This window comes from Corythoichthys intestinalis, chromosome 16, assembly GCF_030265065.1.
Source record: "Corythoichthys intestinalis isolate RoL2023-P3 chromosome 16, ASM3026506v1, whole genome shotgun sequence".
Lineage (NCBI taxonomy): Eukaryota > Metazoa > Chordata > Actinopteri > Syngnathiformes > Syngnathidae > Corythoichthys > Corythoichthys intestinalis.
This window is the reverse complement of record NC_080410.1, coordinates 42,910,046-42,928,474: the sequence shown is the minus strand read 5'-3', so window position 1 is coordinate 42,928,474 and position 18,429 is coordinate 42,910,046. Positions and strand designations below refer to the sequence as shown.

The 18,429-nt window shown below is 38.7% G+C and overlaps 1 protein-coding gene across 2 annotated transcripts in view; it reads left to right on the top strand.

Annotated features, from left to right (window-relative positions):
- Window positions 1–633: 633 nt before the first annotated feature.
- Window positions 634–18,429, top strand: part of slc27a1a (solute carrier family 27 member 1a) — a 30,980-nt gene continuing 13,184 nt past the window's right edge. Inside the window, exons 1-4 of one of the 2 annotated variants that reach the window (XM_057817719.1) lie at window positions 634–782; window positions 12,963–13,130; window positions 13,367–13,761; window positions 13,845–14,012. In XM_057817719.1, the coding sequence (XP_057673702.1) occupies window positions 12,964–13,130; window positions 13,367–13,761; window positions 13,845–14,012 (730 nt within the window). In that variant the 5' untranslated portion in view covers window positions 634–782; window position 12,963. Of the gene's footprint in view, window positions 783–7,297; window positions 7,735–12,962; window positions 13,131–13,366; window positions 13,762–13,844; window positions 14,013–18,429 lie in introns of those variants that run through there. The other variant, XM_057817718.1, reaches the window with a different exon arrangement.

Sequence of the window (18,429 nt, the reverse complement as noted above, 5' to 3'; positions counted from 1 at the left end):
TGGATTCTATTTATCATCATCGGTCATTTAGGACAACATTGGATCATTCAGAGATCCTCACTGAACTTCTGGAGTGAGTTTGCTGCACTGAAAGTAAAGGGGCCGAATAATATTGCACGCCCCACTTTTCAGTTTTTTATTTGTTAAAAAAGTTTAAATTATCCAATAAATGTTGTTCCACTTCACGATGGTGTCCCACTTGTTGTTGATTCTTGACAAAAAAATTAAATTTCATATCTTTATGTTTGAAGCCTGAAATGTGGTGAAAGGTTGCAAGATTCAAGGGGGCCGAATACTTTTGCAAGGCACTGTATGTTAGAATGAGTCATTTGAACTGAGGGAAGCTCCCAGTTCATTTGACGGCCCATGGTTTAAAATGTCAATTGGAGAAAAAAAATCCCTACTCAACCAGACAGCCACTATCAACTGACATTAACGTTCCATGGCTTCATGGCAAATTATGTCATATATAAACAAGATAGGGCGTTACACACTTCTGAACTAAACCTCTGCACACGACTGCTAACTGTGCTGTGGTTTGCAGTATGTGATTGAACACAAAGGCATTCTTAAGGTGGAGAACTTGTTAACCTGGTGGAACACGTACTATACGTATATGGTTGTGGAACTGCCCAATCTTGTTTGGAGGAAATCAAGTTGTAAATTTAGTGCCATTTTTGGTCACTACAGTTGAGAATGCAGGCCTTTGCAGTACGCTAATGTACTCCGTAAGACTTATTATTGGACTCTGGTGTTTGTTTTCTTTGGCTACAAGGGTACAGGTATGTTCTTAAACTGTTCAAGTCAGGTGTCGGGGAGAATATGAGCGTTGGTGTGGTGCAACGGGCCGTTGTTACGCAGGTTTCCTGTGTGTGTGTGAGATTTGATTGAGTCACTTCCTTGCGGTTCTAGCAATGCTTCGTGATTTCAATTTGAAATACATTTTTGGATTCTGGCAGAGCAATTGTTTATATGTTATTGTAGGCAATATGATGTTTTCAGTTGAGCAAAAAAGTGGCAACTTGCAGCTAAAGCTTTTCACTTATAGTTCACTCAAAATAAGATCCGCATAGGATCTACAGTGCTCTCTCGCTACTTCGCGCCCTCAGTACATCACAGATTTTTTTCAATTAAAAAAAAAAATCAAATAAATACAGTATTTTATTTAAAAATGTTAAGATATAAGCATGTATACATGTACAAATCATTGTTTTCATTTATAAATATCTAGTTTATATAATAACTATTACATTTGCATTTAGGGTTGTTTCGATCATGTTTTTTTGCTCCCGATCCGATCCCGATCGTTTTAGTTTGAGTATCTGCCGATCCCGATATTTCCCGATCCGATTGCTTTTTTTTTTTGCTCCCGATTCAATTCCAGTCATTCCCGATAATTTTTCCCGATCGTATACATTTTGACAATGCATTAAGAAAAAAATGAGTAAAACTCGGACGAACATATGCATTTAAAATACAGCACATAACTACTAGGGTTGTTCCGATCATGTTTTTTGCTCCCGATCCGTTCCCGATCATTTTAGTTTGAGTATCTGCCGATCCCGATATTTCCCGATCCGATTGCTTTTGTTTGCTCCCGATTCAATATCAATCATTCCTGACAATTTTCCCCGATCATATACATTTTGGCAATGCATTAAGAAAAAAATGAATAAAACTCGGACGAATATATACATTCAACATACAGTACATAAGTACTGTATTTGTTTATCATGACAATAAATCCTCAAGATGGCATTTACATTATTAACATTCTTTCTGTGAGAGGGATCCAAGGATAGAAAGACTTGTGACTTTGTATATTGTGACTAAATATTGCCATCTAGTATATTTGTTGAGCTTTCAGTAAATGATACTGTAGCCATAACCAAATGCTTGACGGGGACCATGACTGTGCGAAGTGTTACCAATTGATATATCTTCTCTGAAATTACATAAGGCGTTAAGAAAAAGATCAATTGCTACTTTGCTTCCCCACATTGCTTCCCATATTTCTAATCGTTGGGAGAGGGATTGTAAGGCTTTAGCAAATTAAAAAAAGGCCCCAAAGGCTGCCAAAATTCACTCTACTCATTTTACGGGAGTTGAAACGGCGCCACTACAGATTGAGCGCGACAATGCGTGAGTGGGTCGTGCAGCGCATGCATTAATTGCGTTAAATATTTTAACGTGATACATTTTTTTAAAAATTAATTACCGCTGTTATCAGGATAAATTTGATAACTCTACCTTAAGCCTAAACTAAAGACTCTGGATGAGTGTAACATATTATGTCTGTAACGTTAAATACAATTAGAAAACGATTTAATTTAAAAATATATATAAATTAAAAAAAGGCATGGCCGATATTTTTTTGCCGATTCCGATACTTTGAAAATGACGTGATCGGACCCGATCACATCTCTATTTGCATTGCTTTAAAAACATTTATTAGAATATACGTATTTAAGATATACATTTTTAAAGCAAAACTAGGTAACTTTTAAACCTTTATAAAATATTTTCATAACATTTGTGATATGTCGATTGACAACGAGTTGAATGACCCCTCTTTTATATCATGGAGGGGGCCTGTATCGCTTTCACCGGCACTAATTAACTTTGGTGGCGGGAACCCTGGCACACACACAAAAAAAAACTTCAAATGTGCTGAGTGCTTTATGGCATACGTCATTTTCCCCTTTCCACATTTATTATAAAGACGGAAGTCGTTGCGAACGCTTTCAGGTGAATTCTGCAAAGATGGCAGAGCAACAGAAACAAAAAGTTTTGTCGTAGGTGGGAAAAAAAGGGAGTCTATCAGGAAGAGGTGGGAGTCTTTGGGCACCTAACGATCTGATTACGATTATGATTCAGAGGCTCAATTCGATTATAAATCGATTACTGATAAGCCCCCCCCCTCCCCCTAACCCCGCTTTTAATGTTTTATACATTAGTTCCAAAATCGTTCAAAAATCCTCTCTGGCTAAACCAAACCACTAGTTCAGTATCAAGTTAACGATTGAAAATAGTAAATAAAATACTGAAGTCCCCATTCTGTATCAGAACCTTTAAACTACAGTGCCTTGCAAAAGTATTAGGCCCCCTTGAACCTTGCAACCTTTCACCACATTTCAGGCTTCAAACATAAAGATATAAAATTTTAATTTTTTTGTCAAGAATCAACAACAAGTGGGACACAATCGTGAAGTGGAACAAAATTTATTGGATAATTTAAACTTTTTTAACAAAAAACTGAAAAGTGGGGCGTGCAATATTATTCGGCCCCCTTGCGTTAATACTTTGTAGCGCCAACTTTTGCTCCAATTACAGCTGAAAGTCACTTGGGGTATGTTTCTATCAGTTTTGCACATCGAGAGACTGACATTCTTGCCCATTCTTCCTTGCAAAACAACTCGAGCTCAGTGAGGTTGGATGGAGAGTGTTTGTGAACAGCAGTCTTCAGCTCTTTCCACAGATTCTCGATTGGATTCAGGTCTGGACTTTGACTTGGCCATTCTAACACCTGGATACGTTTATTTTTTAACCATTCCATTGTAGATTTGGCTTTATGTTTTGGATCATTGTCCTGTTGGAAGATAAATCTCCGTCCCAGTCTCAGGTCTTGTGCAGATACCAACAGGTTTTCTTCCAGAATGTTCCTGTATTTGGCTGCATCCATCTTCCCGTCAATTTTAACCATCTTCCCTGTCCCTGCTGAAGAAAAGCAGGCCCAAACCATGATGCTGCCACCACCATGTTTGACAGTGGGGATGGTGTGTTCAGGGTGATGAGCTGTGTTGCTTTTATGCCAAACATATCGTTTTGCATTCTGGCCAAAAAGTTCAATTTTGGTTTCATCTGACCAGAGCACCTCCTTCCACATGTTTGGTGTGTCTCCCAGGTGGCTTGTGGCAAACTTTAAACGAGACTTTTTATGGATATCTTTGAGAAATGGCTTTCTTCTTGCCACTCTTCCATAAAGGCCAGATTTGTGCAGAGTACGACTGATTGTTGTCCTATGGACAGACTCTTCCACCTCAGCTGTAGATCTCTGCAGTTCATCCAGAGTGATCATGGGCCTCTTGGCTGCATCTCTGATCAGTTTTCTCCTTGTTTGAGAAGAAAGTTTGGAAGGACGGCCTGGTCTTGGTAGATTTGCAGTGGTTTGATGCTCCTTCCATTTCAATATGATGGCTTGCACAGTGCTCGTTGAGATGTTTAAAGCTTGGGAAATCTTTTTGTATCCAAATCCGGCTTTAAACTTCTCCACAACAGTATCTCGGACCTGCCTGATGTGTTCCTTGGTTTTCATAATGCTCTCTGCACTTTAAACAGAACCCTGAGACTATCACAGAGCAGGTGCATTTATACGGAGACTTGATTACACACAGGTGGATTCTATTTATCATCATCGGTCATTTAGGACAACATTGGATCATTCAGAGATCCTCACTGAACTTCTGGAGTGAGTTTGCTGCACTGAAAGTAAAGGGGCCGAATAATATTGCACGCCCCACTTTTCAGTTTTTTATTTGTTAAAAAAGTTTAAATTATCCAATAAATGTTGTTCCACTTCACGATTGTGTCCCACTTGTTGTTGATTCTTGACAAAAAAAATTAATTTCATATCTTTATGTTTGAAGCCTGAAATGTGGCGAAAGGTTGCAAGATTCAAGGGGGCCGAATACTTTTGCAAGGCACTGTACATTCAATTAATTTAATGTTGTGAATCAGCCGTTAAAGTTGTAAAAATTGCTCAAGTTTTCCATAATTTCCCTTCTGTCTACTTTTGACATGTAAAAGTTTTAAAACTGATTAATCATTTAAAGATAGATTCAAGTAAATATTTTGCCAATTTAGGAGTATTTTAGATAAAAAGTTAATTAGGTTCGCTACAACAGAGCCTTCTAGATAAGTCCACTGCTTTAAGATGGCGGCTGTCTACTAACGCTGGCCGAGTCTGTCATTTCGCATCTAGTTCTCTAATACATGTTCTAACACCGCCGTCGTCTGTCATTTTGCATCTAGTTCCGCATATATGTGATATCTACTGTAGCTGTATGTGGCCGTATGTTTGTAGCAACTAGCAACTGGGCATTGTTTGTAGCGGCTGTCGGCCGCAGTCAGGTATTATTGTTTTTTTTAATCTAGCAGCATGAGTTGAACATGATATTTACTTTCGGTCCGTTCCTCATTGCGCCCTGAAGACCGCGCCGACTGTGTTTTAGTTCCGCTCTACCTGGTATGATTCAATAATCGGAATTTGGAAGTTTGTGAATCGTTCTCGAATCTTCCAAGGCCGAATCGCGAATAATCTAAGAATCGGAAATTTCGCACGCCTCTACTATCAGGGTATACAGAATAAACATTGGTCCAGCTGGCATGACACCCCCCAACCAAACTCGTCAGTGCTGATGTGTTCGGGTCGGGTGTAGCATATGACGGTTGCTAAGCCTAATATGCTATTGTTTAGCCAGAACTCGATTCATTACCTTATAACTTTTCATCCTTCACACAGCCGCTGAAAACAGAAATGTTGTTTAATCCATCTGCAGGCGACCATCATCATTTTACGACACTATGCGGGTGTGCGCTGGTTCTCATGGGAAACGCCTTGTGGCAAAAACACTATCACTTTTGTCCACCGGTGTCGCTCAAATTGACCAAAACTGAAAAGTTACCAAGTGTTGCTTTAAGTATACTTTGGGAAAAAGGGGAAAACATGTCTTAGATGTATCTATTCCTATGCTGTTAAATCTGAATAAATGCATTCAACACGAAAAAAAATATATATATATATTATATATATATATATTATATATATATATATATATATATATATAAATTAAATCGCTTTCTAATTGTATTTAACGTTACAGACAAACTGTCTTACACTCATCCAGAGTCTTTAGTTTTGGCTTAAAATAGGGCTATCAAATTTATCGCCTTAATGGCGGGAATTATTTTTTTCTAAATTAATCACGTTAAAACATTTAACGCAATTAACGCATGCGTTGCACGACCTACTCACGCATTGTCGCGTTCAATCTATAATGGCGCCGTTTTACCTATATATAGAGCTAAAAGGCAGCGTAAAATGAGTAGAGTGAATTTTGGCAGTCTTTGGAGCCTTTTTAAAATCCCTCTCTCAACAATTAGAAATATCGTGGGAAGCAATGTGGGCAAGAAAGGTAATAGCTGATCTTTTTCTTAATGCCCTATGTTATTTCCCAACGCAGAGAAGATATATCAATTGGTGCCCCTACGCACAGTCATGGTTGCACTTCCCATCATGCATTTGGGCAGAACAGTTAAATGGCTACAGTATCATTTACTGAAAGCTCAACAAATACACTAGATGGCAATATTTAGTCACAATATACAAAGTCACATTTATCCTTTAAGAATTACAAATCTTTCTATCCGTGGATCCCTCTCACAGACAGAATGTTAACAATGTAAATGCCATCTTGAGGATTTATTGTCATAATAAACAAATACAGTACTTATGTACTGTATGTTGAATGTATGTATTCGTCCGAGTTTTATTCATTTTTTTCTTAATGCATTGCCAATATGTATATGATCGGGAAAAATTATTGGGAATGATTGGAATTGAATCGGGAGCAAAAAAAAAAAAGCATCGGATAGGGAAATATCGGGATCGGCAGATACTCAAACTAAAACGATCCGGAGCAAAAAAAAACATGATCGGAACAACCCTAATATTAACCGCGAAAAACGAGGGACTACTGTTATGTCAAATATTTAATTATTTATGCTGATTTTGGAGTGGCATTTTAGAAAAACGTCCATACAGATTTATGTCTTCATATTCATTCAATGCTGCAGTGTTTTGAATTTACGTTTTAGAGCAAATTACTCAGCTAGATAAAAGAAAAATGTGTAACCTCACTTCTTGGGGGGGAGGGGGGGCATCTAATGTCAGGCTTTCTTTTCATGTACTGTATGCTAAATTATTCCCAAGTCACTTTGGACAGTAATTCGTCAAACTTCGGACTTCAATTTTTCACAGAAAATCAGTAAAATCAGCAATTTTATACGCCGAAAAGGAGGATTGTGTGAGAGGATGTGCCACTTTCAAAGAGATTTACGCAACATTTAGTAATCTGTGCCATTGGTGGTACCATTTAGCAACATCTGACAAATACGCTTCGATGTTAAAGAGGCGTTGATGATGTTATCCAATAGAAACCAAATATTGCTTTGACAAGCATCTCCCTTGACCAATAGAAATGCTGCGTAACTGGCGCTCGCGGAACAGCAGGGCGGGGCTTCATCGGCGACGTCTCTGTTCAACATGGAGTACAGAAGGAAGAAAAATAGGCAGGACCACTCTAAAAACTTGAATAAGCGCAATTCCATTTAGCTTAACTACCCGGGTATACACCATGGACTTTCGTTTGTAAACAGCGCACTTGCTTCCGGAACATTTACGAACGTCGGACGACATTTGGAGTGTCAGTCACTATTTTTTTTTTTTTTTTTTAAACTGAAACCACGCGAACCGGCGTCATGCAAAAGTCTCACTACTATTAACAACACCCGTTCAACAGTAGGCAACTTATCGCTCAGGAAAGCCGCACCAAATCGGAAGTAATTTTTGAAAACGACTACATGTGGCCGTGACCCCCCCCCCCCCCCCCCCCCCCTTCGGTTAACTTTAGGTTATTGGGTGAAAGGTGACACTGCCGTGGCTGTTTACTTGAGGTAAGTTAAGTTCATTCATGCTAAGCTAACCCACGTGACCTGTATTATAAATGCATAGTTCAAGTTCATTTTAAGCCAAACCCCCTGATGTATTCCAAAGAACTGTGCAAAAAGTGAACGTGAATCTGTATCATAAATTCGTATGAGTTGCCCAAGTGTTATGCATGCTTGAGTCATTTCTATTATAAACATATTTATCACTTGACTGTGCCTTGAAGTGTTCTACCTGTCTGTCTGTCTGTATCCGGTTAGCTAGCTGTCTGACAATATATCAAGGGTGTCGGTTTGGGCTCAACCTTGGTAGGGACGATGTAACAGCATAACATGCATGTACAGTTTTTGCTGGGGACGGGACATTAATAAGACCAAACAGATTGTGTAAACGGGGGTCAGGGCTACATTTCTCACGAATATGAACCTATTTAATTAATAGGCTAACTGTTCATTGCAAAATAAATCTGTATTGAGTTATACCAGTGCTTCTCAATTATTTTCTGTTACGCCCCTCATAGGAAGACAGTATGCGCTCATGCGCTGGTCCTCATGGGATATGCAGTCTTTAAAAAACTACCGCTTTTGTCCACGAGCGTTACTAAAATCGACCAAAACTGAAAAGTTACCAAGTGTTGCTTTAAGACCACATAAACAAAACAAAAATGAAAATAGAGTAGAAGGGGGTAAACCTCGGTTCACTACATTTCTCACAGTTTAATTAACGTTAACAGCAGAAAATACATACAAAAGTGGAGGGCACTTCTCTCTAAGCAGCTTCCAATTCGAGTTTTGCAGGTTAGCAAATTCACAGTTTAATGTTATGCAAACTCTGATGCAGGTTGTAGCAAAATTTCAATAGCAACACTAGTGGTGTGTTCCCCACCTCCATAACATTGATGTCTTTTTATATTACTTATAGGGGCTGCTGCTGCTGACTGAAAAAAAAACTTTTAATATCCCCTCCTCTTTGAAGGGGGAGGATGAGGCAACATGTTGGCGATTTGTTGTATTTTCGTCGGGTCAGTGTGTGTGTGTGTGGGGGGGGGTTTCAAGTCATCAGCCAATCAAACGTGAGTTTGATGGGGGAAAATGGACTACCACATTCAGCAGTGAAAAAGGGGTAAATATAAGTCTGAACATCATGAAAATAATTCACTTCATAATCATTTGTATCCTTACAACGTTTGGGAAGGCATTTTAAATTACCTATGTAACTGAACTCATTATAAAATGCAAACCAGGTTGCTTAAAAGTTGGTGGGGACAATTTGAGCATCCTAAAAAGTTGGTATTGTTCTGTCCCTACCGTCCCTATGCAAACCTACGCCCTTACAATATATGCATGTGTCTTCCTGCAAATGTATTAATTACCAGAGGTGGGTAGAGTAGCCAAATATTGTACTCAAGTAAGAGTAGGCCTGTCGCGATAACACATTTTAGTAGGCGATATATGGTCTCATAAATTATTGCGATATGCGATATTATTGCTTGTTTTTTTTTTTTTAACCTATTCAACCACAAATATAGTGACAATACATCCTAATAAATCACCTATTGAAAAGCAATATTGTTATTCTTAACACAAACTATATTAAAATTTATAAATATTAAAAAAAAAAAAAATGAAAAAAAAACATGCATTATGAGTCATTTTAAAGCTAGTTAGATGCATAATATGAAATAGGTGAGAAACCCACTGTCATTTTTTGTTGTCTGCCAATTAGTGCCCATTAAAAGTGTTAATTTGATCCAAAATGAGTGTCATCTTGTCCTGCACAGTGTGCATGCAACACATTTGAAGCCAAATTATTATCATTTATTACATCATATTATCAATTCCAATCAGATTTTTCATAATGGGTCTCATTTTAAATGAATTCTTAGAGTAGAATCTGAAGTATATGCGATTGCCTCCAGAAATCTGAAAATGGCATGCTTTTATTTCGAAATGTTCACCGGACGTACGTTTGCTAAGCCACTAACTGTAAGCTTTACACTCAGTAAAAAGAAACAAAAGTAAAATGCACTTCTCTTTCGTCATGCATTTTGTATCAGTAATAGATTATTTTTCGTTTGTCCGCATCGCTTGCAAATTTTTTAATCCAGCGAGTTTTCATGTTTCATATGTCACCTTTTAACCGCAATTTTGCGTTGTGGGGAAGACTTTCAATGTTTCATAGCAGACTACAGTGGTTAGTACATTGTCTTTTTTCCATTAGCCTCAATGTAGCAATGCTAACGTTTTACAATGTTTAATATAGAAGTGTTTCTTTATTTTGTATGTTTTAAACATTAATTCCACGCCATGGCAAATAAACATCTGTGAAAGCTACTGGAGTCTATATGTAATTAACACGCACATGTGCCGAGAGCACGCACGCTGCGATAAATCGCAGCCAGGAAAATTACCGCCCTCATTTTTATTTATCGTGCGATAATTTGACTCATTGCATATCGCGACAGGCTCAAGTAAGTAAGTAAGTAGCGTTACTTCAAAATAATATGTGTATTCCTCAAGTAAAAGTAAAAGTAGTCGTCCAAAAATGTAGTCAAGTACAAGTAAAAAAGTATTTGGTGAAAAGAAAACTCAAGTAATGTGTAACATTGTGAGTAACTGCTTACATTTTTGTTTGTTTGTTTTTTTTTGTTTTTTTTTAAACAATGGTATTGTTTTTTTCAGCAGTTATCTACAACCTCTAGCAAAAAGTATGGAATCGCCAGTCTCGGACGAGCACTCATTCTGACATTTTATCATGTAGAACAAACTCAGATAAAAAGCTTGCAAAAATAATGAATTAGTTCAAAAGTGCTGCTCTAAATCTCACTGGAACAGCACCAAACAAAGGTTCCAGCATCATCACCTTGTCCAATGCAGATTCTTGACTTTTGACAAGGTGGTGAATGGTGATGCTGGAACTTTTGTTGGGTGCTGTTCCAGTGAGATGTACAAAGATGACTGCCTGAAGAAAACATCAAAATTCCCTCAGTCCTTGATGATATGGGGCTGCATGTTAGGCAAAGGCACTGGGGAGATGGCTGTGGTTAAATTTTCAATAAATGCACAAGTTTACATTGAAATTTTAGACAGCTTTCTTATCCCTTCAATTGAAAATATGTTTGTGATTTTCCAAGATGACCATGCATCATGCCACAGAGCTAAAACTCTTAAAGCATTCCTTGGAGAAAGACTCATCCAGTCAATTGTCACGGACTGCAAATAGCCCAGATCTCAACCTTATTGAAAACCTGTGGTGGATATTGAAAAAAATGGTCCACAGCAAGGCTCCGACCTGCAAGGATGATCTGGCAACTGCAATCAAAGAGAGTTGGCACCGAATTGATGACGAATACTCATCAAGCCCATGCCTCAGAGACTGCAAGCTGTCATAAAAGCCAGAGGTGTTGCTACTAAATACTAGAGATTTGTTTTGATTGTTATGTCTTTGTTTGTTTCTCATGATTCCATATTTTCATTCCATATATATCTCCCTGCACTTGCGCTATAAAATTAACATTTACTAACCACCGCAATGTTTTTTATTCATTTCTTTTAGTGTTTCTGAATGCTAAAGAGTTGCACTTTTGAACTACCGTAATTTGCAGAATAGAAGGCGCACCCGTGTATAATGCGCACCCCAAATTTACTTGTAAAATCTAGGGAAATTTATTGTACCCGTTTATAACGCGCACCCTAATTTTAGCACCAACAAATAGAAGAATACAAGAAAACAGCTCGTGTACAGATACAGAAATGTCATTTTACTGACTGGTGAAACGCAGCACAAGCATAGCACATTGGTAGTTCAAAACATTACCATAAACTGACAATATTTACGGTAATAATATGATTTGACAACTTCTCCAACTTACCAGAATCTAGGAGAAAACAAAACAGATGTGACTTTTCTTTTAATGGCTGCTGTATAACTTGCTCGTTTCATCATGGTGATTAAATGTTTCTTCCATGGATTGATACGGTAAAATGAAATTGGGAACGTAAGTCGGAAATCTGTGAGAGCTCATCGCTGTCAACGCGACAGTAACAATAAGAACTATTGTTATTTGGGTTTGAGTTTCCCGACGGACGGATAGAGTTGACGGACACAGGAAGTCTGTGTACTTACGTTTGTTATGGTCCGAGTTGCGGAGCTGCAATAAACGTTGACTCAAATGAGTTCAAGAAACTAAATTCTGTGCTTTAGGAAGAGTGAAAAAAAGCAGAATTTAACACAGACGAAATCATTCGGCCGATTAGAGTGAAGTATTTCCGAAACAAAACGGTGACGTCACGTACCGTAATGGTCGGCAACGGGTCGCCGCATACGATTTTGGGGGGAAAAAGGTGCGCGTTGTATTCGGGAAATTACGGTAATTCATTATTTTTTTTCAAGCTTTTTATCTGAGTTTGTTCTACATGATAAAATGTCTGAGTGAGTGCTCGTCAGAGACTGGTGATTCCATACTTTTTGCTAGGGGTGGTATATGAACTGTTGTTATAATGATAATGTACAATAATGCATTACATAACCACATTAAGCCAAAGAAATAAAAAAAGAAATCATTGAATTCCAGCGAAAGAAATTACCAAAATGAAACATCATTCATCCAAAGAGCCCGAGTGCCCTCTAGTAGAAAAAAAACTTCCTAGTTTAAACCCCTTTACTTCCTTCGTAGTTCCTACTATGAAATTAAAAGGATCATAACTTTGGTTTTCCATGGTCAATCGGTGCCAAATAAAAACTGAGGGAGGTTAAAATCCGTGCTTTCGAGTCATGTTGAGGCCAGCGCTCTTTGTCAAACACTTCATTTTTTGCAGTGCTTTGAAGACACCACATGATTGAACATGATGGCATGAACAAGAACGGCAAGCATGCATCTGATTGGTATAATGGAGTCATGTGATTATTGTTGCGACGTCTCATTGGTGAAATTGGTAGAGCTACTCTTGGCATCGCTGGCAAAAAATAAATAAATAAATCTAATAGGCACAATAAAGAGGAAAAATTTAACTTGTATAGCCCAAAGTAGCAAAGAAAGAGTGCTGTTTTTTTCTTCACAAATCTACTCAAATAAAAGTAAAATGTATAGCTTAAGAAAACTAATCTTAGAAGTACATTTTTCTCAAAAAGTTGCTCAAGTAAATGTAATGGCGTACATGTAATGCCTTACTACCCACCTCTTTTAAATACACATATCTAACTGTCCATCTGTGTAATCTTATCCTTCTATTTGTAGAATGCACAATGCAGCGAGTGTGTCAGCCTCTCTGGGCTCCATGGGACTGCTGCGTCTCCTCGGGGTGTCCTGGCCCTGGAGTGTGGTGGCGGGACTTGGGGTCTACTTGGGCACCAGCAAATGGAAATACTTCTATATAGCGGCGCGGACGTTCAAAAGAGACTTCACGTAAGTCAGACTTGTCAGGAAGCCGACTAAATCCCAGAAAGATGGTTTGAGATTTATCCTTCTCGTGTAACTAAAAAAGGTAACAAAAAAACTATAGCTTAGATGGGATAGCAGCGATTAAACGAATGTTAATTTGTTGCCACCCTCCTAATTCAAACGTATTGGACGTCTACTCGTGATAAACAGTACAACGTTATTGACAACTTCTCATCCGTTCTTTTCCTGGCTCTCACCAGAGGTCTATGCGTTCTCCTAAGAGTCAAACTGGCCATGTGGCACTACATGCGCGACGACAGCAACGTCCTCACCATGTTTGCTCAGACGGTAAAACGCAACCCCAACAAGGTCGCGCTGATCTACGAGGCCACGGGCGAAGCGTGGACGTTCACCCAGCTGGACCAGATTTCCAACGCGGTGGCCAACTGGGCCAGAAGTCAGGGTTGGATCACCGGAGACGTGGTGGCCCTCTTCATGGAGAGTCGCCCGTTGCAGGTGGCGCTCTGGCTGGGCTTTGCCAAAGTCGGCGTGGAAGCAGCGCTCATCAACTTCAACCTCCGCGCGGATTCGCTCATTCACTGCATCGGGGTGTCTCGCTCTCGGGCTATTATCTTTGGAGCTGAGCTTGCTGATGGTATGTCCAGTATTGAAACGATACGATAACTTTTTTTTTAAAATACAAAATCATTCTTTTACGCTCTTTATTGTACACATTAGCCATTTCGGAAGTCAGCGCCTCCCTCAGTCAGTCCATGATGAGGTTTGTTACCGGAGACCTCGACACCAATTACAAGAGCTATCTGGGTGCCACGCCCTTGGATCCAATTTTAGCATCCACGCCGAGGAATTCCCCTTTACCTTGTATTACGCACAAAGGCATGAACGGTTAGTAGCATTTACTTTTGTATTTATTAGGGATGTCCCGATCGATCGGGTCTGATCACATCATTTTCAAAGTATCGGAATCGGCAAAAAAATATCGGCCATGCCTTTTTTTAATATATATATATATATATATGTTTTTTAATTAAATCGTTTTCTGATTGTATTTAACGTTAGAGACATAATATGTTACTCATCCAGAGTCTTTAGTTTAGACTTAAGGTAGGGTTATCAAATTTGTCCCGATAACGGCGGTAGTTAATATTTTTAAAAATGTATCACGTTAAAATATTTAACGCAATTAATGCATGCGCTGCAAGATCCACTCACGCATTGTCGCGCTCAATCTGTAATGGCGCCGTTTTACCTATATAGAGAGATGAAAGGCAGCTTAAAATGAGTACAGTGAATTTTGGCAGTCTTTGGAGCTTTTTTTTAAATGGCTAAAGCCTTACAATCCCTCTCCCTACGATTAGAAATATCATGGGAAGGAATGTGGGGAAGCAAGGTAGCAATTGATCTTTTTCTTAACGCCTTATGTTATTTCCCAACGCAGAGAAGATATATCAATTGGTAGCACTACGTAGTCATGATTCCACTTCCCATCATGCATTGGGGCATGGCTACAGTATCATTTACTGAAAGCTCAACAAATACACTAGATGGCAATATTTAGTCACAATATACAAAGTCACAAGTCTTTCTATCCGTGGATCCCTCTCACAGAAAGAATGTTAATAATGTAAATGCCATCTTGAGGGTTTATTGTCATAATAAACAAACACAGTACTTATGTACTGTATGTTGAATGTATATATTCGTCCGAGTTTTATTCATTTTTTTCTTAATGCATTGCCAAAATGTATATGATCGGGAAAAATTATCGGGATTGATTGGAATTGAATCGGGAGCAAAAAACAAGCAATCGAATCGGGAAATATCGGGATCGGCAGATACTCAAACTAAAACGATTGGGATAAGATCGGGAGCAAAAAAACATGATCGGAACAACCCTAGTATTTATTCATCTTTAATAATGCTGTTATTTATTTTTTTATTCACAATTGTCAAACTCACTGTAGTTCTCATTTTATTGAAAAAACCTCTGGGTAACTCACGATACGATTCGCCAGTGACGTGCGGTGAGGTTCATGGTTGGTGAGGCACTGACTCCTTTAGTGTCAGATTTCCAAATATATAAACCAAAAAGGGTAGCTTATTCAATTGGCTACTGGTTATTTCATATCTCATCAGCATTCTTCACAAAACACGCACACACGGTACATATCATCGATACGTAAAAGTAAGAAAATAACATGCATTTGCGATAATTCATGCAACATAAATGAGAGTAAAGAGTGGTGTACAAACCACAGAATTAAATTCTGACCTTTAGTGAAATATTCAGTTGTTTTCAAAACTTGTAATTCTGATACTTTAATCAATTTATTACAGATTGCTAAACAAAAAGTGTGAAAAGAAAAACAATATTTTATTTAAGGCCAAAATTTAGTTTTTGAATATTCTATTGTATTTTTCTTAGTCTAAGCTCTTGTTTTAATTTTTTTTTTATAAGATTGAAATGAAAACTGTTTGTGGTCTTGCGCTTGTCCTTCACCACAAAAACCGCCGTTACTTTGGAAGAGCATAGGTTTGGTCTCAACATTCGTAGGGACGATATAGACCCTACCCACCGACGTCACAAAATCACGTGCTCGCTGTATGGTTCCGCCCACTTGTCCGTCATTTTGTGTCTGTATTATCAATGGTCTCAATTGATCGAGCAATTTATAATGCATTTCATGGAAGACCCGGTGCTTTCGGATGCCGTAAACTCACTTGATGCGTTGCATAAAAGGCGTTATGTGGAAAAGCTTCAGTTTATCCATTCGCCAGATCCATATTTGATGCCTAAATCGATGTTTTTTGACCCGCTGTCTCCGCCGTATTTGCCTGACATCTGCTAGCTACCCTGAACTGTACAACTATCTTGTCCACACAAAATCAGCCTATTCTCACGAAAGTTTGAAAAATTTTAAGAGCTTGGAGGCTTATAAATACTTCGTTGCTGGTTGGGTGAAACAGGTCCTCGTCCACGAAAATTCGGCAGGAATCTATCTTGTGCTTGGAAAGGTGAGTTACGAAATTTTCAATTTCAAAATCTTTTGTTCTTGCTAACATCCACTGTCAAGTCTAATGTATTTCATGTCGTTTGTCAATGGAGTTAGGGCTTTTAATGTTTATATGGTTTAGCGATAGCACTCTCACTACATACATACGTGTATGTTGTCGGCGATTAGCCTAGCAATGATCTTAATTGTGGTTGTCAGCCCAAAACCCTCTAAATATATATTAAATGCATCTTACCAGATATAAAATGACTACTACATAATCTGTGGTAATCGTTTGGAGCCCAGTTTTCTCGTCGAATTGCAGCAGCCCATCTCGCTCTCTTCTCTCCGGGTCTCTCGGAATCCGGTAGAACATCAAGTCTCTCAGTCTTCTCCGTCTATCTTCTCTGTTATTGCAACCGACCGCCACACACGCCTTCACCATTTTGATTATTAATGTTAACGAGCAGAAAAACACGTCGTAAATAGGAGGAATGTACGTAGCCGTAACAAGGAAACATGATGTGTTGACGGACAATTGGGCGGCACCAGTCAGGAGTTGTGACGTCACGTGGGTAGGGTCTATAACAGCATAACCTGCATGTAGGTACACTTTTTGCTGGGGACGGGACATTAATAAGACCAAACAGATTGGATGAAGGGGGCAAAGGGCCACATTTCTCATGTATATGAACCTAGTTAATTAATAGGCAAAATGATCAATGCAAAATAAATCCTTATCTACTGATAATAACTTTTATGTGCATTGGTTCAGATGATACACTGTTCGATTCAAACCTTTGTTTTCAAAAAATACTAAAGAAACATTTTGAAAACTTCCTGAATAAATGTCTGGTTTTTATTAGCATAAACATAATGAAAATAATTCACTTAATAATGGTAGGGTCAATTCTATCCTTACAACATATGGAACTATTGAAAGATCTAAATTCTCTATATAACTGACCATTATTTCATGCAAAAAAGGTAAGGTTGCTTAAACGTTGGTGGGGACAAGTTTAGCATCCTGAAAAGTTGGTAGTGTTATGTCCCTACCGTCCCTATGCAAACCTACGCCCTTTTTGTAAAAGTCCTCCTTATTTTCCTTTACCTTAAAAAAAATCTCTCCGCCTCAATGGAGAGGATTGCTTCAATTAGATCGCTGTGTTCTATTTGACAAGCCAGAACACACAGTGGATGTGTCCAAATGTCTAGCTAACCTTTCATCTTTCTTAGCAAAACCATGTAATCGTTCTACATATATGCCACGTTTAGAAGAGCTTACACGCTCATCGTTACCACGAAATGTTAACTCCTATTTAGCTAGGATGCAGGTTGCATTAATGAGGTATTTCAAACTCTTTACCTTAGCATTCTGGATGCTACCGTTGAGCTTCCGCTGTTCGTCAAAGCCAAATCGATCCTTGAGCTTCCAAAAGTTTTTAAAGCAATCAGGCTTTGATGTGAGTGGTCGAGCTCTCGTGTCAGCTGAGGCTTCGTGGTAGTTTTTTAATGTCACAGTATCTCGTGTTAGTCCAGACATTGGCACAAGTTGAGGAAAAAAGGCAGGGAAAGCAGCAAAGCCGATTTTTTCGAAGGACAGCCACATAGCCAGTCTTTTCGGGTGTACCAGTCCGTTTGAAAAGCGCGAGTTATCTTCTGTCCCGTAGTTTGAAGCAAACCTTTTAGCTCCGGTGTTGTTAATCGCGTCCACTTTTGACGGAAAGTCCAGTTTCACGTACGCCCCCTTTCAGTGCGGCAGAGTACTATCTGCCGCAAGCTGTTCCTTTTCACTGCGGTTTTATTTCCCATCAGCAAAACTAAATATGTCGCTAACAAAAATTAAACTTTAAGGGTTAAAGACATTAGCCAGACTGTGGAAAATCAGGTCAAATAAACGTATCTGGAAACATTATAATGGCGACATGCAGATGTACGGCAACCAGCACGCTCCAATTCCATGTATCAACCCAGTTTGTTATGGATTGCGCAATCAGAGGTGAGGCTTTACTCGTTGCTGCCGCACCTCTCGTTTCATTTCGTTATTTGAACAGGAAATGGGCAAATTCAGCGATTTTGACTATAAAAAATGTTTGAAATGAGTCATACATAAAGAGCAATGGACAAATATTAATATAAATTTGATGCTATAATTATTTTTTTGTCATGATGACAGGTGGCTCTGCCTCACCTGCTTCCCCTGACCGCACGTCACTGCGATTCGCGATGCAAGGATAACGATTAGGGCTGAAACTATCGATGATTTAGGTAATCGATTAATCTATTAATCGGTTAGTTTGAATAATCTC